General features: G+C 39.7%; 1 protein-coding gene across 1 annotated transcript in view; it reads left to right on the plus strand.

Annotated features, from left to right (window-relative positions):
- Positions 1–22,645, plus strand: part of klhdc8a (kelch domain containing 8A) — a 38,402-nt gene extending 15,757 nt beyond the window's left edge. Inside the window, exons 3-9 of the mRNA XM_042406826.1 lie at positions 4,627–4,813; positions 6,520–6,730; positions 8,910–9,074; positions 9,289–9,507; positions 17,574–17,675; positions 18,142–18,290; positions 21,362–22,645. Of these exons, the coding sequence (XP_042262760.1) occupies positions 4,649–4,813; positions 6,520–6,730; positions 8,910–9,074; positions 9,289–9,507; positions 17,574–17,675; positions 18,142–18,290; positions 21,362–21,415 (1,065 nt within the window). The 5' untranslated portion in view covers positions 4,627–4,648 and the 3' untranslated portion in view covers positions 21,416–22,645. The remainder of the gene's footprint in view (positions 1–4,626; positions 4,814–6,519; positions 6,731–8,909; positions 9,075–9,288; positions 9,508–17,573; positions 17,676–18,141; positions 18,291–21,361) is intronic.
- The last annotated feature ends 3,780 nt before the right edge of the window (positions 22,646–26,425 follow it).

Genomic DNA, 26,425 nt, shown 5'->3' on the forward strand with positions numbered 1-26,425 from the left:
TCTTGCTGTATACAGTCACGTGTTGAGCTGTAATCACAGCCTGCTACTTTGCAATCTGGATGTCAACATTGTGATGCAACGACAGTTTCAAATGTAACTGAGTAGCCAGACTGAGACACATCTGAGGAATAATGTCTAATAATGTTGTGCAACCAGGTAGCATCATACTGTAACTACTTACTACTTTCATCCTTGACAGTTCATTATCCAGAATGAACACTGATACGATGAATTCAGCTCCCTAAAATAGAGCTATGCAGTAATTTAGGGTACTCATTTCTGATTTTGATGTAGTTTGAGTTTGAGTCTTTTGATGAAAATGTGTATTAGTTTTGGTCAAATAGTCATTTGAATCTCCGGTTTTAGTCAACAAAAACTAATGTCTTTTTAGTTTAGTCAGTTTAGGTCAGCATTTTTAGTGATCTCCTGGACTTTACATCTGTAGCTTAGCATCTCAGGTAAATGAGCAGTTGCATGGCAGTCAAGTGCATTGCAAGACTTGAAACCTTCTCTTACTATACAGATTAGTGTACAATATAATATTCACTGTTTGTCTCTATCATACATATGTATGATCAGGAATAATGGTTAGTTTAAGTGAAGTTAACTCCTGAGAAAAGGAGACTTGGTCCTGATTGGTTCCCATTAATAAACAATGACTAAAAGCCATCCAATCAGGTGAACTCGTAGCGTTTGAAGTGAAAGTCACTGCCTGGCGTGTTTTCCTAGAAATTCTTTCAATTGAAGTAATTCGATTAAATTTTAACTGGAGAAAATGTATTTGAAAAATGTTCTTCACGATACATTTGAAAACAAACTCATGAGAAATGAATAACATTGGACTATAAATGTGAGCGTTAATTCAATCTGATTCTCTGTTAGTCTTTCCCGGGGAAGAGTAATGCTTCCAGGTCTGATTAATAAGGGATTAACTGACATGGCGGTGCAGTTGGATCCAGTTTAGTCATCTCAAATATTCCAATTTGTTGTATTAAATGTTATTACTGGCTGGATTTGTTCCTTGGCTTCAGGTTAGGTTTTGCAATCTCAGTATTTGCATATTCATGCGTTTAAGATCCATAAGGAGAACAACCAACAGACCGAGTTCAGATGTTCCTCCTCCACTACAACCTGTTTATCATAAATTATTTTTATTGTCATTCAAACTCGGATGGAAGGTTGATAAGATACTAATCAATGATAAGAGATGATATGAAATTAACATACACTTCATCATGCTTCATTTAATGAATGAAGCTTTACATTTAGAGACACTCCCTGTACGGAGGGAGTGTAGGGAGAGTTACTACGCAACCTAATTAAAAGTTTCAAGTTGGAGGCATGCTGATTGTAAATGACTTCAGATGATGCTGGTGGGCTTACTGTTGATCTCAAGCTGTTCAAGCAGTTAATTAAAAAAAACGATGTGGCGAACCAAATCGGTTACAGATTGCAATTAATGCACTCCGTGAGCCGGCCGAGAGAGAGCTATCCTGCCTCGTTAGCAAGTGCACGCCTGCCGGGGTCAGCCTATAGGAGAGCAAGTGCTTTTATTGGTTTCTCATCCTTTTTCATAAGCCATTATTAACTGCAAACCAAGCGATAAGCAATCATGTGCAAAAGCAAAAAAAAAAAAAAAAAAGCTAAAGCTGAACCTCTTGGGAAAAGCCTAACTGTTGCTATGGCAACCTACCCCGCACACTAAAATGGGGAAGATTTTATTTTGAAGGGCAGTCCTCTCTTTATCTTCACCCTCCATTCTTTATTCCTCCGTCTGTGTGATGATCAAAGGTATGACAGGTAGATAAAGCGTGGTAGTAAAACGGAGGGAGGTGGGCAGAGAGGGAGAGAAAAAAGGGGAAGGGGTGGGGGTATGTGTTAAAAAGAGATGTGAAGCTTTAAAGGATAAACTGCTGAGAGGCTGTGTTAAATCACAGCTGGGTATTATAACAGTAGTCACATTTCCACTTAAATCTACTCCCTGTGACCTCCTCATAACACACCTGACTGACAGTAATGACCACAGTTATGTCTCCCTGTGTGACATGTAAAGCTGTGATACAGGGAGCATTTAAGGTAATGTAGTCAGAATTAGGTTTTCAGTGCACCGTGGGTTTATTCTGGATGCTCCCTCCCACGTCAATGACAGACTTCCTCCCCTGTTCCTCGCTGGGAACTATACGTAGGCGGGAGATGTGGGTTACACACAGGAAACAGAAAGCTACTGAGGGATGACACAGGAAAAAACAACAGCGGTGCCTGACATAGGAACGACAAGGAAGGAAACTTATACATGAGAGACGCTGTGTCAGTTCAGTTCCACTAGACTACAGCTGCTACTCATCTTAGGGGAGCATGGCAGATTCACAGTTACATGCGGGCAAAGTGATGTAGTGTTAAAGGGAAACTGTAACTTGAAGTGATTGATCATCATACAGTAAACATCTTTTATGCAGTTTGTCCTGCCATGTGACCAGACAATCCAGTAAGTCAAGTAAACGTTATTCTTCAAGTGAGAAGATGAGAACTTGAAGGAGATCCAAGGCTGGATGAGTCATTTTAATGAGACACTTGTAAAGCTGCCAGACTTGTTGAAGACAGCAGATTTTTATGTCATAAAAAGTGAATTCTTACACCAGAATTGGGTGTGTGTCGTTGGCTTTTGTTGACAGTGACACTGTTGACAGTGTTAGCTTATGTTTCTTTGTACTACTCATTAATGTAAGACTTGAAAACCGTTACCTTGGAGGAGTACCACAATAGTTCAGGCAATAGGTGTATTTCTTGAAATACTCGTCTGTTCATGCATCAGCTTGAAAAAGTATTCAAGACCTTTACTTATTCGTTGACTTTTGGGCCACTTTGGTGCAGTGCAACAAGCTCTAATAAAGGTGATATGGCAGATGTGTTAGCAAACAGTCGCCTATTTACACATTCATCAGAGCAACATTAGCATTCATTTGGAGTCGTGTTTGTGTTCACCAGGTGAATGTAAGTCCAAAATTCACTCTCCTTTTAGCCCTGTTTTGGTCTCCACCCACTCCTGAGACTGATATCTGGCTCTAAAGCTGCTAAATGCTCCACTATGTGCACCACCTTTGTCTGTTTGCTGAGCAGGTAGTGTAGAGTGGGTTTAGCAGAGCTGGCTGAAAACAACTGCCTGCTGTCAAAGCTGATGAGAGCGGTGACCCTGAACCAGAACAGTAAATCTGCAGACAGTAAAACCAAAACATTCAGCCGACAGACACTAAAATGCTCCGCGGAACTGAGGGGAACCATAGAGTTGGATGATAATTATTGGTGGGGACATTTTTCACATACACACACAGTCATTTGATCCATTGTTAACAGAAAAATATTGATTTAAGCAGCTTGGAGTAAAAGTAGCAATATAACAATATAAAAATACTCCATTATAAGTAAAAGTCCTGCAGTCAATTGTGCTCCCTAAGTACAGTAAAAGTACAGAAGTATCATTAATAAAATATACTAAAAATATCATGTACCGGATCATCATTTCAGATGCATTAATGTGTAAATATCTTGAGCTAATTATGCTAATTTTGCTGTTGGGCAAGTAAGTAGTAATAGCTGTTAGATCATTTTTAAAGAGGACATAACATGCACATTTACATGTCTGTAGTTTTAATCTGAGGCTCTACTGGAATATCTTAGTATGATTTACAGTTAAAAACTACTGATCTTACACTGGCCCTTTACTCAGCCCCTCAGTTCAGCCTCTTTAGTCTCTTTAAGATCCCCCTCTCGATGAGTCCATTCTGTTCTGATTGGTCTTCTCAAATACATTCTTATGTGTTAGAGTCAGAATCCGATCCGTAATATGAGAGAGGACGACGCAAACAACACATGGAAAAACATTGGCAACAACCTTAGAAACAAATGCTATGGAACAGACAGATGTTTGTGGGCGCGCACAAACAATCTGACATCAGGTCGATGGGGAAGTAACTTTGCAAACGGAGAGTTCAGAGCAGACTGATCACTGGGCTTTTGACTTGAAGGCAGCATTTTACATATGTTCACCACCTAACATCTGACATCATAAAGGTATGTAAATGACAGAAAATCACATTAAGCACGTCATGTCCTCTTTAAGTACAAGTACCTTGAAACTGCATTTAAGCACAGTACTTGAGTAAATGTACCGAGTGAGTTTGCACCACCGATGATGAGATGTTTCTAATGACAGACTCTTCATCTTCATCTTAATCTTTGCTTTGCTGTGTTCACATCTTACAGGATACTGTAAATGTCCACTCAACAGAAAATGCGCACACTGCTCTTCACTGAAGTTCTTCCAATTTATTTCACTTTCTACTGCTCTGCTCTCAGTGTATTGCAGCTCTAAATCCATTTTCACCTCATATCTTCTCCAGGGCCCAGCCCACTATCCACAGGGGAGGAGAGTTCAGCCTGGCCTTCAACTAATCCGACACTCCCACCCCTTACCTCCGCTTCACCTTTCCAATTAAGAACCTCCCCCTCACCCTGGGGCCTTGTCCTCACTCTCCTAGTTCTCCCACATCTCTTCAGTTTTTAGCTTCCCCTAATCAATCCACCCCCAAAACCTTCCTGATTGTGGGCCTCCTTCCTGTTCCTTCTCAGTCTCCCCTGAGGTGCCGAGGCCATGGCGGTACCTTCAGCCCAGGAGTTTCACTGGCAGAGCCTGGCACGACTGCCCAGTGGCCGTGTCTACCACACTCTGACTGAGGTGGGGGGGCAGATGTACATGCTGGGGGGCTGTGACGCTGCAGGGAGGCCCTGCCCCAGCCTGGAGCTCTACTCCCCTGAGGTATGAGATAAATGCCATTCGGACACTGTATCTGATGTTTAATTTTTACACCAAGTAAGGATACAACTGGTAGTGGTGATGTCAGTCAACAATATTATGGTAAAACAATAAGGGCTCTATTTTCTTGAAATAAGGTGCTTGCGGCTATGACCAACAATTTGTTGCAATTTTCCTGACCATCAGTGACCAGGCTCAGCCAGGCATGTAGGTCTACTCAGTTTAGGAAGGAACGTGCACAGTACAGGACCTCCGACTGTCAGAGGCTATTTTACACACTGATTATATGGAAACACCCGTCAATGCACAGAACTGACTACTGCGAGTATTTTGAGACGTGACTGTAAGTAGCAAAACTGAAAAGTCATGATCCTTGTGACATGACAGAAAAAACTGACTGATCCTGAAGATTTAAATAATTAATGAGGTTTCCTCTGCTGTGTCATCCACATGTTAACTGATGCACAGCCCCTCTCTCATATCAGAGACTGTAGATGAGACACGTGTATCATGACTACAGCTGTTTAATAAACATGGAAAAGATCCAATATTCTGCAAGTTGTTGTGGGAAACTCATCCAACAGAGCATATTTCTGAACTCCGGGTCACTAGATTATGCTCATGAGGATGATATTATTGGTAAGAATCTTCCTTAAAAACAAACTTGTGTTTTATTCTCATGTCAATCTGCAGTAGATGAAAGAACATGTAGCAAACTGAAAGGAGCAAACTTAACATAAATGAAAGAAGTTCTGTGATTTTGGAGACGTCTGTGTGCCTCTGCCAGCTGAAGCCATGAAAATTGCCCTGCGTCTGCGTGTGTGATAAGAGGTGCTCTGAGCAGGTTTTATCGCAAACACAATTTCATGCCAAAATGACCCCCAGAATTGCACTGCATCATCTGCATAAACACAGCCTGAGCTGCGCCTCTCCTCCCACGTCAGTGCAGGGGCGTTTTTGTTTGGTGCACGGAAATGACCAAACAGGCACAGACGCAAAAAAAAATAGACTTGCGCCCGAGGAATACTGCACAAAGACCGCGCTAGCTTTGTGAAAATAGAGCCCTAAAAGTTTGAACTAACAAACATTCAGACATATGCTCAAATGAAATGACACATTTTCACAAGGCACTGAATACACTGAAAGGGGGAAAATGAAACTAGAATATTAGACTTATAATTTTCTTGGCAAATCAACAGCAAAGTAGTACATGCAGCTGTATTTCAATTTCCACTGTGCAAATGTTTCAGGGTTTATTTAAACATTAATGAGATCTAAGCCCCCTGAAGACACTGTCACAAATCAATGGATTTAAATTAGAAATAAACTAGCTTTCAATATAAAGCAAATCCTGGCACAGAAGAGGTGCACCAAGTAAGAAAAGAAAAACTTAGAAAAACTTCTACCTTTTTAAAGCACAGAAAACTTCAGTGGCTGCTGCTGCTGAGAATGAGTATTAATAGTAATGATTGTAATAATTAATTATTTGTAATGATTATGATGATAATGAAACATCTGTTCTGCCCTGTTTGCCATCAACATATTAAGTGTGTCACAGATGAACCAGGGAATGTGTACTTGGCAGTATGACCTCATTCAAGTTAGTTGAATCATATAAGTGAAAATTAACCAGCAGACTTGTCCTTCGTGGTCGGTGGGTTTGTATGTAACTGCTCTGCCTGACTGAAGCTGCTCGTCCCTGTTCGCAGGGGGACCGGTGGATGAGCTTGGCCCCCATGCCCACCCCTCGTGCTGGAGCAGCTGTAGCAGTGCTCGGAAAGCAGATCCTGGTGGTGGGGGGAGTGGGAGAGGACCAGAGTCCCCTGAAGGTGGTGGAGATGTACAACACAGAAGAAGGGAGGTGGAGGAAGAGGAGCGCTCTGCGGGAGGCCCTGATGGGTGTATTTATCACTGTGAAAGGTATGGACTGAGTCATGATGATTTAGGGGATGCATATAGTAGGTCACATGTATATTATTTATGATATACTCTGTTGGTAGCCAACGCAGAATAAGCAGTAGTGGAAGAAGTATTCAGATCCTTTACTTAAGGAAATACAGCAATGTAGAAATACTCCATATATTACAAGTCCTGCTTGAAAAATCCTACTTAAGTAAAAGTACATAAGTAGTAAGAGCTTGATATAGTTCAAGTATTGCAGTAAAAGTAGTGGTTTGGTCTGACTGATATATTATTATACATGACATCATTAGATTATTAATACTGAAGCATCAGTGTTAGAGCAGCATGTTACTGTTACTCAAGAAAAGTACAAGTACTTCAAAATTGTACTTAAGTGCAATACTTGAGTAAATGTACTTAGTTACTTTCCACCTCTGAGAATAAATAAATCTTCTAAATGTGCTAGAGCAGCATGTACTGAAAGGAAAATCAAGCTGTGCACAGATGGATGTCAATCAAACTGCTACTTTGGAAGCATACTGAAATCTACATTTGGAAACCTCACATAGAGAAATGCTTCATGAAAAAGGTTTTACAGTTAGATTCAGTGTAAAAGGCTCTTTTCTTTGAGGGAGCTCTTAAAGAATCTGAGCAGCAACAAGGAGTCCTCTGGGAGAGCTAATCCCCCCCCCCCCCCCTTAAAGACACACACACATGAACATTAAATCTTAGTTAAATCAACAATAGCAAAAACAAGGAGGAGGAGGCTGAGGCGGTGGAGAGAGCTGCGGCAGCTATCGGTGTTGTATATTCAAACAGAGAGACACACTGATTCCTCTTGCTATCGGTATCAATGTGCATTTTATGGTGCATTCATGTCTTATGGGAAAAAATGATTTAAGTTTTGTAATGGAACATACTCTCTACCTCAGGCTTCAATATGTTAACTTTGTTTTTTTCTCCAGACTTTCATCAGAAGTTAATGATTCAAATGATGAACGATGTCCTGATGTCATATAACATTAACCAAACTAACTACATATACCACAACTTGCATGTAATTATTGATAATTGGATCTTATTTTTATTATTGAAATTGTAGTGCTCACTTTTCTTTAAAACAGATTAAAAAACAACTCTACAATACGCTCTATTCATTTGAACCAAGAACCACATAGTTTCTCCAATATGAGGGAATAGCAGTAATATTTTCACACTCACTTCTTAAGATCAGTCCAACAGTCAATACAAATAAAAAAGCCTTTTCAAAGAGCGTCTCTTCAACCGCGGTGAGTTTGTGTTCAGTCTAGCAGGGCATCTGTCAGTGTCTGCCTGAACACAGATAGATGTTGTATACACGCAGACTTATTTGCTGCGTATAGGTTCATTGTGCTGCTCTCTCCATCTCCCTGACCAATCTTCGATCCTTGGCCCTTTGCTCACAGTCCCCCCCCCCCCTCCCAAAAAACTCATCCCAACTAGCTGAAAAAGAGACAAATAGTCTGACAAAATGATCGATAGAGCCAAATTAAAACAAATATGGTATTTTTAAAAGGATAGTCAGTCACCCAATTGACTAAATGATGTCATTTTTATGGATATTTGAAGAATCATTATTTTTCAGATATTAGATAATGAACTTCAGGTAATGAGTTTTACTTCTACGCCAAAATGAATACAAAGTGTTTTGGAAACTTTTTTTAGTAGCATGGATGCACTGAGGTCGGATTTAACTGGAAGTAAATGGCAGGTAAATTGAGAAGCTAGAAAAATAAATGAGATATATAAATAAATAAATAAACATGTAGATTGTTTCCTTGCAGCTCTTTTTCTCTTCATTCTGATAATTAATGCTATATTTTCTCTTGCTTCAGCACCCTCACCCACCTCCATTCTTATGCTAGAGGTGTTATGCCAAAGTGCCAGACATGGACTTGTGCATTTTTATTCTGCTGCTGTACTCCCCAAGCTTCCCATGTCTGTCACAGTCTCCTGCCTCATCACAAGCTAACTTCTTAAAGATCTTTCATAAAGTAATCTTTATCGAGCAGGTTGTTATTGTTATTTGGTGTCAGTTTATTTAGCACCATTTTCAAAGACAAATGTATCTACCCTCTCAGCTTCAACCTTGCTCATCTGACACATGATAATATGCTTACAAGCATTCAGATGGAAACTTTGACGTGTGTGTGTGTAGATGGCCGGGCTCTGGCTGTGGGGGGAATGGGTGCTGACCTGCTCCCTCGCAGCATCCTGCAGCAGTACGACCTTCGGAAGGACGTGTGGGCGCTACTTCCTCCCATGCCGACCCCCCGGTATGATGCCAACGTACATCTGCTAGCCAACAAGCTCTACGTGGCAGGTACAAACAGACTGGTGTGGGTGTGTTCGCTGTACTTTTTTTTTTTTTTTTTTTTAAACAATATTTTATTAAGAGTTTACACACATACAGGAAAAGAAATGAAAAAAAGGAAAGAAAAGAGGAAAATAAAATTAACTGAAATGATTTCTCACTGTTTCAATATGAGCTGAGTAAAGATTATATCAAGCAGTGATGTATTTACACAATCTTCTAGGTGGCCGTCAGTGTAAGCGACCGGTGAAAGCCTTCGAAGTTTACGACTCAGAGACACGCTCTTGGACTACGCTACCCATGATGCCATGTAAACGTTCATATGGGGGAGTGATATGGGACACAGCTGGGAGGCTGTGTCTGCTGGGAGGACTGCGGCAGGGAGGAGGACACCAGAGCTCCAAGTTCACCAAGAACGTCAACATTTTTGACACCAACCAAGGTACAAAAACATACTGTGCACATTTACTTATAGAGGTTTCCATTTCTTTTAAAAAAGTTTTTTAAAAGTAAGATAAAAGTTCTATATTTTTACTATAAACTCTAATGATCTTCCAGTGACACATCTCACCTTTTCAGCACCGCTTGTTTCGCCGTTATTCACAAATAAGAACACATACACATGCACACACACAACACAACTCTAAAGTTTTGAAAGATGTCAGATATGTCAGGATTAATCACACAGTAATGTGTATAAAACAATCCAGCCGGAACTGCAGATACAACAAATGTCATCATGAGTTTGAATATTTCACTCAGTATATGCAGGATGTAGGAGAGTTGGAATGATTATAAAATATCAAGTAGGGTTGAGGGCTTTGAGGGCACTGTATGCATAATGTTGCTCTGTGGCCTGCTATAAATATTCAGTTTTGTTAACTTGTTGGAAAGATATAGCTGGCATATTCTGGAATAGCTTTTAAAGTAATAGTTGAACATTTTGGGATATATGCATAATGCTTTCTTTCTGAGAGAGGGATGAGGAGACTGTAGAGCTGGAGTCAGCACATGATTAGCCTGGAAGACTGGCTAAAGACTGGAGGAAGGGGAGTATAGAAGGCCTGGCTCTCAGAAAAAAGTGAAAGTTAAAAATACACCAACCAACACATCCATAGCTGTCTACTGTAGATCATGTATCTTGTTTGCTTAACTCCCATAAGAAACAGACAGACATGCTGTTTATCCATCCGCTCAATACTAGTCTGCAGTGTCTGCAGCTCAAGTGTGTGCAGGTTTGGTTCTGGTCTCTGTACAGATGTGATGGTACCAAACCTGGTGATGTCACTATGAAAACAAGAATCTGGAAAGCCTCACACAGTCTATGCACCCGTCTGTCATTCACCAAGCACGTAGCTCCCTATGAAATCACAAATTGTCATTTTTACATACAGTGCTGTGCAAAAGTTTTAGGCACTAAAAGTAAAGTGAGAATGCTTACAAAAAAAATGCTATAAATTGTTTTAATTTATCAATTAACTTCCTACAAAGTCGAGTAAACAGCAGAAACCTAAATGAAATCAATATTTGCTGTGAGCAGCTTTGCCTTTAAAACAGCAGCAGTTCTCCTCGGTTCACTTCAACACAGTTTTTCATGGTGACTTGCAGGTAGGTTGTTGTAACCGTCCTGGAGAAAGAATGTTCTTCTGTGGATTTATTAATTTAGCCCATCTCAGGTGCTTCTTCATATAATCCCAGATTGACTCCATGATGGGGGGCCAAACCATACCATCTGTTGCAGGACTCATCATTCTTCTTGTTGCTGAAAACAGTTCTTTATGACTCTAGCTGTATGCTTGGGGTCATTGTCATGTCATGAATAAATTTGGGGCCGATCAGACACCTCCCTGATTGTATTGCATAATGGATAAGAATCTAAACATCTAGGGTGCTGAAAACTTTTGCACAGTGCTGTATGTAAACAAGCGAGATACACAAAGTTAAACATTTATAGCATTTATTCAGGCTGGCTGTTTCCCCTCTAGTTCCCCTCCAGCAGCCTCCAGTCTTTATGCTAAGCTTGGCTAAATATCTAGCTCCATACATAATGCACAGACAGAGTGATACAAGGAGATTGATGCCAATCTTATAAAGAAAGCAAGTCAGCACATTTCCTAAACATTTGAAGTATTCCTTTAGCAGTTCTCTAAACAATAAGAGACCTGTCTATCAAGTCTGTAGTCTAGAAAAAATGAAAATTATTATGCTAGAGCAAGAGATTTTCCTTTGACAACATACCACACAGGCACTTTGTTTTTGGTATCAGCAAATGTCTCATCATCTTCTTGTCACTGACAGCATGCATCTTCATTTTGACTTCACTGTCATACAAAGCAGCCATTAACATCAACCTCGCTGTGGAAAGAAATACTTTTCTACTGCAATAGGCTCGTTCCTCTCTTCATTCTGTGCACATTCTGTGTCCCACAACACAGCGAAATGACTTATCCCTCTATCCGGCAAAGACACCCCAGAGTAACAGGTGAACAAATTGAGGAGGGACCAGAAGGAGAAACGGGAGAGCAAAAATCGATAAGTCATTTTAGACAGCCGGGTATGCGGTCACACATCGGGATCGGTCGAATGAAAGCCAAATAAAGCAGAACACGGGAGTGATAATGTTAATGTATGATAATAGGGGGAGAAAGTTTGCCTTGTGTGTAAGAGAGAGAGAAAGAAGGGGAGAAAGGCCTTCCAACACACATAAACACAGCCACTTATATACTGATGCACATGCACACATGTACGGGGGAGGCAGCCGTAGCCCGTTCCTCCAATCTAATTTTGGTGGAGATGAGACGTGAGATGAGCTGCGGAGGGAGGGCTGTGGATGAGAAGCGCTTTAAATTACAAGATCCAGAAACAGATTGCTTTATTATCTATCTTCAGCAATATCTCTCCGCACACACACACACACACATACACACACATGTGGTCATGCAATCTGCTGTCACACAGTGATATTCTATTACTGTTCCATTCCGTATCGCCAGTATTAAGATGCACGCCTGTTAGGTAATGTCTCTGCGAGAGTTTCAGTATTGTATGCACGCCAGCAGGCAAGCCGCAGCGAGCACAACCGAAAACACAAAGACTGGAGTTGTGAAAGATAATAAACACGTAGAATGAAAAACTGTGGCTTTTGAAAATCATTTGAAAGGGTCAGTTCACCCAAATTATATAAAAAAAACAACATTTTTGTCTGTTTGCTCATGTGGTATCTACTCATGCGGGTAATTTTAGTTTTATTTGCTCAGATTTTGAGGTATTCGTCTCCAAAATTTCCACCTCTATCACAATACAGTGACCACCACAAACAAAATAACATTCACCTCCATTATGTTGAGGTGGAAGCAGATACCTCAGGTATCGCATAACCTGGGCAAACGCCGCTAGCAGAGTTAGCCTGTTTCCACCACAGCATCTTTTCCAGGGGTCCTGAAACTATTTTAAGAACTCACAAGCCTTACCTGAGTTTCAATCAAAGGAACCAGGGTCTAAATTCAGTTCAAGGCCCCAAAATAGGCTCCTGTTCTAGAGGTAGTACTTTCTAATGGTCCATGAACTATTGTTGCTGAGTTTGCAGTGCTGAATGTCACTCATTGATCAAACACAAACCTTGAGGTTGATGCAACTAGTGCAGAGTTCAAATCAAACAGTAGGGAAGCACTGGGTTCCAGTAAAATCTAAATTAGGATGAGGGACGGACATTTCTTGTGGTGTTCATTGAATGTAGTTTGACTTCCTAACATGTCTAAAAGGCAAGATAAAGAAAGAGAGAGTGTGTGAATCGAGGGAGAGTTCTTTGAACGCCCCCACTCCTCCATCTCGTAAATAATAAGATGAAAATGCATGATAATAGTAGTAGTACAAGAAAGCTGAAATGGAATGTAAATCAGCACATTATTCATGCACTAACCCTGTAATCAGGTTTAGTTTTTTGACCTGATATCGTAAATACATAAATTAAACTATGTTACTAGAGTTTCATACACTTGAGTAATACCAGCAGTCTTCCTGTCAGGCTGCATACAGCCTCAACAACCTCTACCAAAAAGAAAGAGCTCCCTCTATGTTGCCTAAGAGGCAAAATCATTCACTTGCATACTGTACATTTTACCCTCGTCTCTTCTCAGCATAGATTTTAGCAGCTGGACAGTCAGGAAACTGTTTATACTGAGATCCTGGTTTTGCTCCTGAGGTTTCTTAGTACCTGGAACTATTTCCAGATCAAAAATTTTTGTGCTTTGGGCGAACAGGCCTTTTAAAAATTTCTATTTCAGTTGCTCTTCTCAACTAGAGTAGTGAATTCTGGTGTGTACAACAAAGAAAGACTTTCATCAGCCCCTCTTGCCTGAACAAAAAGAACTCTGGCAACAGTAACAATAACCACAAATGATGCAGTCCCCCTGAGGCCAAAATGTATTCCCATGTTGTCTTTATTTCATTTATATCCTGCTTGAGATGAGAGTAAAATTACCCAAAATGCAAAAGCAGAAATGCGAGTAGAGCAAATGTGCGTCCTTGGGCCAATATGTAATGATTAAAAAATGCTAGAACATAATGGATCTCGTTCAAAGGGCTCATCTGAAGGTGGTCATCAGTGTCTAAGATTTCACACGTGACAGACAGACAGAATCCATCAAAGGCCGAGAGCCAATCACCATCCTTTTTCTAGTTTTTATCATGAGAGACAATTACAGAGGAGTGCTGTGGACAAAATTACCACCAGACAGACTACAAAGCCCAGCCATCAGAGAATCGCCTCATCTCCCTCATTCTATTGTCACTCCCTCTCTCTGACTATATTCTCTATCTCTGTATTTTTCTCTGTCTCTCTGTCTTGTTATTCTCCTCAGCTTCTCCCTCCAGAGTAGAATAATGTATGCTGGTGTTTTCCCTGCATCCTACAAAGAAAATCTTGGAGCGAACACTTGTGTAATCCCTCCAAATCAAATAGGAATCAGGCCTGCAGTCGCAACTTGGTCTCAGAGGACTGGACCATAAGTCTGTAGTGTGATGTGTTGACACAACTGTAATTTAAAGAAGAAAATCCAGCCTGTAACATAGGGGCACTGTTTAAAAAAAAAAGAGCTGTTGTTGTTGTTGCATCTTGTATTCTGCATCCATCTTGTTGACTGGTGGGTAGGTATAATAGAAGTTAGAACACAATGTTTTGGTGTATTTCCCTCAGATTCAAGGAGAAGTAGTTTATTTCTAGAGCCACCATTTTGTATAAATGTCAGCAGTTATTTACTGGTAAATCCATTACAGAGAAGAAAGGTTTTCACATTTCTGCACCACTAGTAGCCTCAATAGACCAGAATGTAGCCACAAATTTGCATGCAATTCTCTGACTGCATGTTAAAAGAAAACACCTGAATGTAATAAGTTCAGGTGCTGATTGTATTAGCTGTTCATAAGTTCAAATTTTGTCTAGTTGAAATGTTTTCAAAGTGGACATTTATGCATCACTGAATAAATACAGCCTGCATCACACAAACAAGTTACATAGATGTTTAAATAAAATATATTTTAACACCCGGCAACTGCTCACTGGTTGCATTGCTGACCAAACCAAATGACAAAACTAGCTTGTTCATATGTTAGCCACTTAAAATGGAATATGGTCAACACTTATCAATAGACATTACATGTAAAATCCTAAAAACAACTTGCCAGTAACGTGAGACTAAATTACCAAATAATGTTGATTAGGTAGCATAATCTCTTTCCCTAAAACTGTCATATTACAGCTTGTTATTCTCGTGGCTGTATTAAGAAAAACTAGATACGGTGTTCCAAGATGACATCCCATTCATTAGTATGGAAGTTGCTAATCGGGTGCATACACTGAAAAAACATTTCAGGCTTCTACGTTTTTGGAGGGAAGGACTGGAGTACGATGTAGACTTTCTCTGGCTGAGCAGGCTGACTTCCTGTTGGCTCCCTGCACACATGGCATAAAATAATTTAATGATACAGCTATTTCCAAAAACTTGCCAGATTTAATTGGACCAAACGGATCAAACTGTATGTGTCATATCACTAGGCCCTGCAGAGGCTGTGCTGTCATAAATCTACTGAGCCCTCTGACAGGTGACACCAGTCTCTTACTGTCAATTGTAATAACTTTGGTGATTTTTCATCTAGCGCCACCATCAGGTCAAAATTTCAATATTACCAGTGCTTTGTTTTATAACTAAAATGCCTGCAAAATTAACGACATTCCCATCAGCCTCAGCTGTACTTTGTGTTAACTGCTAATTAGCAAATGTTAGCATGCTAACATGCTAAACTGAGATGGAAAAACATGGTAAATATTACATAAGGAGAGAACAGAGCAGAGTGGAAGCTGTGATCTGCACTCTGTTCTCCTCAGTGTAACTTAACCAGGCTGGAAAGGAGGACACGTTTCCTCATCACACACTGCTGCAACATGTAGGAAGGCTCACCATCTGGCTACTTATCTCTCTTACCTCTATTTGTTTCTCTCGACCTTGTCGTCTCTGCCTCCTATTTAAAAGAGAGATAGAGGATAGAGGAGAAAGAGAAAAAGCAAGGCAAAAGGGGTAAGAAGAAGAAGACAATAAGAGCAAGAGAATGAGAGAGAGAAGGCAAAAAAGAGAAAAACAAGTTAAAGATGATAGAGAGATCCAGACAAAGAAAGAGAAGATAGACAAAGATAAGGAGCAAGATAATGTTCTTGTACTTTCACTCTCTGGTTCTTTCCAGTACTCTCTTGCTCCCTCACTCCCTGATGAAGTTATCTTTCTTCCTCTGTCACGATTCTCTCTAGTCTGGGTTTCCTTCTGACAAACAAGACTTGGCAGCAACAAAACCTGGAAGTAGAAATAAAAACTTGTACAGAATCTGTTGGGGAAAGAGAAACATGGTTTTGATGGCTATGTTTTCATTTCCTACACTCTCAAGTACACCCTTTATCATCTGGAGTGCTTCAGCTTTGAGTGTTGTGGAACCTCTACACAGACCGCAACAGTATTGGAGAAAACGTCTTTGTGAATCTTAAAGGCGCAATGTGTAGAATTTAGTGGCAGCTAGTGGAACCGACTTGGCAGAAATGGAATATAATTTTCATAAGAATGTGTTAATTAGTGTATAATCAGCTGAAAATAAGAATCGTTGTGTTTTCGTTACCTTAGAATGAGTCCTTTATATCTACATAGGGAGCGGGTCCTCTTTCACAGAGGCCGCCATGTTGCACCGCCATGTTTCTACAGTAGCCCAGAACAGACAAACCAAACACTGGTTGTAGAGAGGGCTTTTTGCATTTTTTGCGAGTTTCACGACCACCGTAGGTTCTCCTACACGCTTGGAAGTGGAGAGGGAGGGGAATTAAGTTTGTTGCAACCTCACTGCTAGATGTCTCTAAATTCTACTCACTGGTCTTTTAAATGTCAGGTAATGAAGGAGATCCAATTAAAATTGTAATGTCTTCTACACCTGCAGCTCCAAAGACCCTATTGCTGATGCTCCTCGCTGTCTGGTGAAAAGATTTGACTTCCAACTCTGTGTGCAGCAGAGCAAGCACAAAGATGTCCCCAGGCGGCATGTATACCCATTCCAAACTGAAATGGATTTGTTAAAATACACACAATAACCCCAGAAGAACCTCATTTTTTAAATGTATCCATTTCCATGGCAAATAACTCCGAGAATGTAGAGTTTACTGTTGCAGATGTGACAAAAACAAGATTTAAAAACTGTGACCGTCGGATACTGGAGGAGGCTTGAGCAAGGATACACGAGGCCAGCAGCCTTCACTGATGTCTTTTACTGGGCCGAAGCAAGCCTTCATTGGAAATCTGTTTGTGATTGGATGTCACACCACAGCTTATTGGAGTGGTCTGATTCTACATCACTGCAGTTTTATACTGGAACAAATAACAAAACCTAATCAAGTGTATCACTCCAAAGTTTAAACATTTACTTGACTTTCTTCATTCATCTTTAGATTGCAGGTAAAAAGCTGAATTTTCCACCTCATACCCATGACTCACTCCATCTCACACTAAATAGAAAACACTCCCAGAAATAGAGTTGTCCATATTGGTCTCCCAATATTCACCAGTTAAAAGTTCAACCTTGAAAATAGTGTCACTAACAAGCAACATTATCCCCGCTTTCTCACTCTAGTAGTAGTCTGACACTAACCTTCCTTTCCCCTCTCTATCTCTGTTAGTCTCTGCTTGTTTTAACCTCTCTGTGTCCTTGCCACGTGTATGTGTGTGTGTGTGTGTGTGTGTGTGTGTGTGTGTGTGTGTGTGTGTGTGTGTGTGTGTGCGCGCGCCGTACATATCCTTGCTGCAGCTGAATTCTCCGTGACCTGTTTGTGTGGGTCACACTCAAAAAAATAAAAAGTTCAGCAGCATCCTGTCCAGCTGAAGGTGGACTACAATGCCACTGACTTCACCTCTTATAAGCTTTTACACACACACAAGCACACACATTTGCTCACTCCAGCTGTCGTCTCTTGTTCTCGTGCAGGCGCCTGGCTGAAGTCAGAGGAGACGGTGGCGATGAAAACAAAGAGAGCGGACTTCGTCGCTGCTTTCCTGCGAGGCCGCATGGTAGTAGCGGGGGGGCTTGGTAAGAGAGACGAGCGGAAAACTAAAAGTTATTTTAGCTGCATTCATGTATGATTCATGTCAAGACTAACTGATAGATTAAAGCACATACTCAGAAGCCCTCACATGGCTTGTTTGAAGCTGCCAAGACTTCATAGCTGAAAGTTTCTGTGAACCTTGGTTGCTTCTGATCACCTTTTCATATTTGACAGATATGAAAAAAATGAATAACGAACTAGTTTCACACAATAATTAATAAAACATTGGAATGTCAACAACGGAGGAACAAATCCAGTGAGAAAGTAACTATAAAATGAATGAATGAATGAAAATTGTTTGTTTCATTTATATGATCAAATGTACCTACAGGTTTGATGATGATGACCGTGTGGATGATGTCAAAATGTAGGAAGTCTGAAATATGACATCCACCTGAGAAACATCCTGTGTCTGATATGTCTGATATCTGTGTGTGTGTGTGTCTCTAGGTCATGAGCCCTCGGCTCTGGACACAGTGGAGGCCTTTCATCCTCAGAGGAAGAAGTGGGAGAGGTTGGCTCCCATGACCTTCCCCCGATGCTCCGCCTCCTCCATCGTTATCAGAGACCGCCTCCTGGTGGTGGGAGGAGTCAACCAGGTAAACTAGTGCTCATTTTAAAGGGTGATGCTGGTGATTTTCTATATTTTTCTAATTGTCAACAAATCTCTAGCGAAGCACTGTAAACAGAACAGTTCTTGTGCATGCTCAGAGGCGTCCGCCTCACACAGAACTACTCTCCAGAGGCTGAAAACATGATCATCCAAGTGTTTGTAATAGTTTTTTGACAACAACTGAGGTCTACAGCACAGAGGAAGACATATCAGGCTTTGGATACACACATAATACTTGTAAGTATGATGAGTTCATTGTTGGTTTGGCTCCAAACATGAGATTTGTTGAGAATTAGAAATATATAGAAAAAAAATCCAGCCTTTTCTTCTAAACAGCACTTAATTACATCACCTCATCAGCTGAATGAGTAAGACATCTCATCAGTGTCATTAGCATTTTAAAGAGTGTGGAGTGCGTTGCTTATGTATGGTCTTGCTCTTAATGTGAAGTGCACTCAACTGGGAGTGTGACTCCATGGGGAATGACTCTCCATTAGGAAGAAGGGCCAGTGAGAAGTCCTAGCTGTCTGTCCATCAGGTTCACACATACACTCATCTGTTGCTACATTTCAAATTTCACATGACAGTGTCGGATAGTAATGTGCTGCTTTTCACGGTAATTAACAGATTCATGTATTATTTTTTAAATGTATGTATAAAAATTACCAAAAATACCACTCGACTATCATTAATGTGCCGCTTCTTAAGAGCCGACAAGCTGCACTTACACTTGTAAGTGCAGCTTACAAGCTGTTTTTTTCAAGCATTTTACAAAGAAATGTGAAAAAAAGGGGAAAAAATCTGTAATCGGTGTGGTGCAACCGCATGAAAATCTACTGACAGCAGTAGCAATAACTGGGATCAGATCCCCTGTCTGCTGAGCATAAAAGCAAGACATTGTTTTCGTTATCATCACTATTAAATATCAGATTCCATTTGAATTATCTAAAAGCTTCATCCTACCCCCACAATTAGTGTTCATCATACTGTAATTCATCATAATTAGCTGCTAGTCGTGATCATTTACAAGAGAAAAAAAAAGAAAAAGATTTCAGTCTTCAGATGTGATGCTGTAACCCAAATAAATCAAGAAATAACATAATTACTTACATTAGAGTAATGAGTGGAATATGCACTAAAACATAGACTTTGTGTCTTTGGTGTCTTTTATGTGTAATTTCAGGGTCTCTTAGATTATAGATGTCTCAATATTGACTCCTCAAACTCTAAATCAGTCACAGTCAAGTCTCCGCTCATCACCTCTATATGATAGATAGGGTTGATAATCAGAAAACAAGCAAATGTATAGTGCACTATACTGTATATCACTGTGGATTACAAGGAATCCATCATAATGGGAAAGAATCCAAAATAAATGGATTACTATGCAGTTTCTACCAGTTTATTGTCATCTTGTATGAAGGTAATTGGATTTGATGTATAATCATTTGTACACTTAATACCTAAAGCAGTTGATATACAAAAAGCGACCTTATACAGTGCACATTAAATAAGTGACACTGTATGACAAGGTGTCCCAGCTTAAGAAAACAAGGACACACACGCAAACACAGTGTCATTAATGCAGAGCTCCTGGAAGCAGGCCCAGCCACTATCATCCAGTTACAAAGCCACAGTGTCAGCACTTTCAGACCTGCAGTGCTGGACCTGCAGCTCTAGTCCAACCTGCACCACCTGTCGGCAAGGAGAGCACCAGCAGCAGCAGTTCAGATATGTCCCATCAACAAGCAAGCATGCAGGTCGACTGAGCTCTGTGTGTTGAACGTTTGAACTACAAACTGAGATCAACGCCATATCTGTTGAAACTCATCAGACTGAGTTTGCTCAGTTGCCAAGAAACTGCCGATGTTCAAACTTTCCATGGTGCTCAGAATCAGTCTGTTGATGATGAGGACTGTGTGAAACTGTTGAAAGCTCCAGAAGAAGTGTGTAGGCGGACCATGTCGACTGTTGTTTCCAAGGTCAGGAAAGAACTGTCAAGCTCTACGTATCTTTTGCTTAATGATAGAACACTTTGCTCTAGACAGGGTATTATTTCTACAATTGACACTTTGACGTAATTTGTCTGACAGTCGAGCGCCTGAAAGAGCATAATGTTAAAGCTCTGAAGATTTTGTATTATATAGCCCTTGAAAAATTGGTTTAAAATTTTTAGTATATCTCTGTAATAGATATCATGGAAATTCAAAGAAAAACAAACATTCTCACATATTATTTAATTATTATTTATTAAGATTCCAAAGACGATGTAATCTGCTTCGTCAAGACTCTGCTGGTGTGGTTTGATCAGTTTGACAGCGGCTGGTGCACAGAAGTACGTGACATCACTGATTTCTAACTGAGCCCCACCCACGTCAGACCGATGAGAAAAGCGCTGACAAAAAAAACACAAATAGAGAAACGTCTCTCGTGAAATAATCCAAACTGTTCTAATTTTGGCAGAAAAGTGTCCATTCAGAACCACATCACTCACAGAAAGAAGCTTAATGAGATCATATGTTTTTAGGGCCTTTAATATTCACTGAGGCATAATGTGACACAAGAATGTTAACCCTTGAAACACACACATAAAGACAATAAACCTGCAGCTAGCAAGGAGTGTTAAACTCATAGCTGGCAACACATGAATAAACTGATCTGAGAATGACTGAACAGCTCCCCCTTGTGGACAATCTGCAGTCTGCTAACACTGACCGACTGAGTTTGTGAGTTTTAAGCTATTTCTATAAGGTGCCTCATATCCAGTGATGAACAGTATTGGACATATTCTAAATCAGGACACATCAGCGTGCATTATTATTCTCATACCACGGTCACTATGAAAGGAACGAAAAGAAGAGTGTTTTGTTTCTATGGTGATTACCTGCTCTTGTTAAAATTCAATAACTGATATTAAGTTTTAACAAACACCTGCCAGCCAATCAGAAACAAGCATTTTCATTTACTTATGGGCTTAGTATTGAATGAAATGTCATTATTGAAAAAATTAATAGCCTTTCACCATCCATCTTTTCTTTATTTCTCTCTCTCTCTCAGGTTCCCAGCTCGGCGCATGAGATCCTGTATGTGAAAGAAGAGGAGTATCTGTAGTCTGTAGTGACTGACACCACATGAATGCAGCAAATCAGTGATTCCGCTTCCTCTTTTTCTGTACAACCCTCCTGAATCAGATGGTAGTGCAATACATAAGCAGCATCAAAAACACTGAGTGAAATGGAAGTGCAAGTCCGACTCTCTAATGTAATGTAACAGATAACACTGCCCCCTGCTGGGCTGTGATGACTTTGAGACCCCCACATGTAAGCACACACATGCACAATGGAGGAGCTGGCTCTTTCTTTATACCGACTTCTGTTTCTTGAGAATTTTTAGTATGTAAGACTTCTGCGTTGTACGTTGTAGTGCATACTTGGGGAGAAGAAATATTTTGTAGCTTATACGTCTAGTATTGTAGACAGAGAAATATATGGAGGATTTACAGTATTTTATAGCATATATGTATTTCATTTTGTTTGGTTTGGTGTTTTTTGTGTGCTGCTTGCTAACAACTGAGCATTTGTACTGCAGATAGTGTGATTTACACATAAGATTTTAATTCAATTCCATGATGTGACTGCAATATTTGTATATTATTTAATATCATCTAGAAAAAAAGTACTAGAAACTGGGTAATGTTTGGTGAATAAACTGTACTGTAAAAAAAATTTGCAGTAAAGCGATTAACACTGATTGGGAGTTTATTTCACCATCGATCATTTGTAGTAGCTCTAGTAAGTACACTGAATGCTGTACTATCACTCATCTGTGCTGTAACAGTTCCCATGTGTGGGTATGATCATGATTTTATTATTGCATATATGAAAAGAAATGATAATATGTTGTTTGTTTGTGATTACCAGACTGATGTAGGCAAAGAAAATGATCTTGTTTGACTGATTGTACATTTTATTCCTGCAGCAATACATTTTCTGTCTTTTCAGTGTTTCATTTATTGCAACATGTCCTGTGCAGTAATAATGACCATTTATTAACACTTCACTCAGGTTTGTGATGTTACAGATTTGTTTTTGTGACTTTCTACTGACCTGTATTATGTTTGCTGTCATTATAGCCAAAGCCAAACTCTTGTCTGTTTGGCTGAGACTGTTGTGTAAGAGACGAATAAGAAATATGTTATTGTGCTAAAAAATCATTTCTGAAGATTTGATTTCATCCTACAATATGACCCATCTCTGTTCTGTCCTTCACCCAATTATGTCATGTAATATTGAGGATATGAGTAGTCATGTTCAGTGGAATAAATGGGATCTGTAGTTTGTATTGCACTTGTTCACCACTAGATGGGAGTGATTACATTGCACGAGAGAGCTGGTGAGGTTTTCACTGACTCATGGCACAATTTTAACTTCTCAGTATGTGAATCAGTACAAATTGACAGTATATTGTTACATAAGCAGATATGTTTTCTAGGTGAGTGGATTTTCTTTATATTAATGACACACTTTCTTAAACTAAATAGGTTAAGAAAGTCTTAAGCTTAAAACAAATCATAAACATTGAATGTACATTATGATAAGCAATACTGTAATAGGGTGAGAGAGGAAAAAGGATAAATGAGTATTTTCTGAAAATGGAATATTTGGCCATTTAAGTGGCCATAATGATTATTGCTAACAGGATATCATTGTTGACTCTTCTTATTTTAATACTATGACGTACTGTAGATGGGTTTCCCAGCCGCGTCATCGTGAGATGCTCATGGGGGGTCGAAAACAAACAGTGACTGTGAGCCAGCGAGGAGATCAACATGAGGTGGTGTTTTTCTTGTTACTTTTCTGTGTTCCTTCAGTTAGATGTTCTCTTCACTTTGCAGAATGATGTATGTGCAGAGAATTTGTTTTCACATTCATCTGCTGAAGAAGGAAAGTTTCTCTGTGCTCACCTTAAATCTGACTTCAAGACTAAAACCTATGAGCATGATTTCTGACATCACATCTAGTTCAGAAGCCAATCATGGTCCATTATGCAACTTGAAAGAAACTCGAAGCTTCCAGTGCACATACAATGAGACATTACAGTGAAGTAGGAGAGATTTGCATTGTCATAGATTCTGGATTTTTCACTGAAGGAGAAGGAGAAGATCTTAACGAGCTAATTTAACTTTTTTGTGGAACAACCACATTATTTTTCAAAGATGAGTATTTTATATCATGTCTGGAAGGAAACTGCACGAATCTCAAAAGTAATGTGTGGGAAATATTCAATATCCCAAGAAGGAAAACTCCCTCTAAGTTTGGAGTGCATAATTAGCTAGTAGCTATCAGGTCAGAGCCATTGATTCAAATAAGGCAGTGGATAGTTTTGCACAGAAACTGATGAGAAAGAAACACTAGTTTTAAAGTAAGGCAGGTCAGGATCCATTCAAACTGGTATGTAGAGTCCTGAGTTCCCCTGAGACCCTTTTCACAGGTTATTTCTCTCTACCTGTAGAGCTAACATAGCGTAGTAGCTAACCAACGAGCTTAGCTGGCATTATTACTGCTACTAGCTGCCATTTCTAGCTGCCAATTCACTGGAATTAAATATGCCAGGTTAGCTGTCTAGAGCTGACAGATGTCTACTGTATCAACGTGTGGCAGTAAAGAAAGTTCTATAAACTGGAGGAGGAGTGCCACACACAAATTTACCTCTAAAAAGTAATTTTACAGGTTTCCAGCAACTTGGTCCAGAAATGAAAATAACAAACTATCATAACAGGCTACCCCTCTGCAGAGCAAACAACCTCAGCTGCTTGTAAATGGAAATTTCTATATAGGACAAGCACTTTATTTTGAAATTTGAGATTTACAAATTGCTATGTCATGTCTTTTTCAGTGATAGAAAGCTCCGTAATGCTTATTCACTGCTCACTCTACATCTACCATGATTTCCTTTTTCTGCTGCCAACTATGGATTTAAGTTTGTGCAGCTATTCTTGTTAGGACATTGCATTGACTTCCAATCATTGTGGAAAGCCAAACCCTAACCCCTAACTCTAACCCTAACCTTAACCATAACCAATTTATGCCTAACCCTAACATTAACCAGACCTTAGATATGATGTTTTGCCTCATTAGGACCAGGCTTTGGTTCCCATGAGGACTACTGGATCGGACAAGGTCGGTGTTTATACCGGAAAAGGTCCCAAAGAGGTAACACACACACACACACACACACACACACACACACACCCATTTTAGGCATCATCCAGTCTAAAATGGGTTGATTGCATTCAAGTGAGGCTGGCTGCGTGTTTGTGAGCGCTCTCTCTGGCTGCTGTATTCCTCTCTGTGTTTTTTCCACATTAAGTCGGTCAAACTAATTGCCCCGGCAACGCAGCAGAGGGAGACTCAGAGGGGGACTGTTATTGGCCTGAACTGGTGACTCTCACTTAACCTTTCCAGGTACCGAGAAGATAAACTTAGAGTAAATGACCATGACACACAGAAAATAAATTCATCTCTTATGTGTCTTTGTGGAAAAAATGGGTGTGTCACTCCAAAATGAAATGCCAGTTGAGGGAATCAGGTTATGCTGTTAATGTTTAAAGTTAAACAGCTTCATATCACCTGAGCATCTTTTATACAGGGTGGAATTTAAAAGAATGAATCACACGGCACATGGATAATAATATATCTTTTCTGGTTGTCTGCCAATGGGTCATATTTGATCTTTACACAAGGTTTCCAAACCAACTGTTGCATAAGTTGTGGGAACATTAGTATTTGTACAGTCAAATGCTGCTTTAGCAGGAAAGTACAAAAGTGCGTGTGTGTGTGTGTGTGTTTCAGAAGATGTGTGGATGGTAGCAGGTGTAAGGACAATAGTCTGGTCAAAGTACAGCACATGCTGAATGCTGGGATCTAACTTGTCATTCCCTGCATTTGACTTATAATAATAATTTAAGCAGAATGATATTTTAAAATACAAAAGTAAATCCAGAAAAATACCATATTAGTGCAATGATGTGTGTTAGATATGAAATATTTTACATATTCTGTAATGTTTCATAAAATTTTTTCGTAATGTTGCCAAATGTAAATGTTAACATACAGTGTTTGGAACAATCCACAAATGAAAAACAAGTCTCTCTGGTTTTATAACAATAATGAGTAGCCTAGATACTCGAATACACACACATATACACAAAGATAAATAAATAATGGTCACATGGAAGCACACACCCATGCTCAACAGCAGCTAAAAGCCACCCCTTCATCAGCCCTCACTTATTGATATGATTGAAAGGTCGTTCTGATGTTTTTGTATGTTTACATTACTGCCAGCCATGTTCCAATGTCTGTCTCACGTTATGTTAGTGGTAGAAAGTAACTAAGTACATTTAAGTACTGTATTTAAGTACAATTTTGAGGTACTTGTACTGTACTTGAGTAATTTCATGTGATGATACTATATACTTCAACTTCACTACATTTCAGAGGGAAATATTGTACTTTCTACTCCACTACATTTATTTGACAGCTTTAGTTACTTTTCAGATGAAGATTTGACACAATGGATAATATAACAAGCTTTTAAAATACAACACATTGTTAAAGATGAAACCAGTGGTTTCCAACCTTTTTGACTTCTGACGTCTTACAAAAAGCAGTGTGTAGTCGGGGTCTCATTTCACATGTCTATGAGTTGTTAACAGCTCCACCAAATAGTGATTTTTCCCTCTAAACTTCTCACATGCTTTCATTTCAATAAATGTTCAAATGATCCAATATTTCACCGAAAATCAAAGATTAGAGAAAAAGTCCAAAAACTGAAAACAGATTTGTGTATCAGAACTTTGTTTTTTATTCTTTCCCCCCCATTAATCATCTCATGACCCCTCAGATTTATCTGGTGACCCTTTGGAGGGCCCCGACCCCTAGATTGGGAACCACTGGACTAAACTAGCTAACTATATATAAAGTAGTTGAAACTAGCTCCAACTCCAGCAGCTACAACAGTAACATGCTGCTCTAACACTGATGCTTCAGTATTAATAATCTAATGATGTCATATATAATAATATATCAGTCAGAGGGACCAAACCACTACTTTTACTGT

This window comes from Thunnus maccoyii, chromosome 3 (genome assembly GCF_910596095.1).
Source record: "Thunnus maccoyii chromosome 3, fThuMac1.1, whole genome shotgun sequence".
In the NCBI taxonomy this organism is placed as follows: domain Eukaryota; kingdom Metazoa; phylum Chordata; class Actinopteri; order Scombriformes; family Scombridae; genus Thunnus; species Thunnus maccoyii.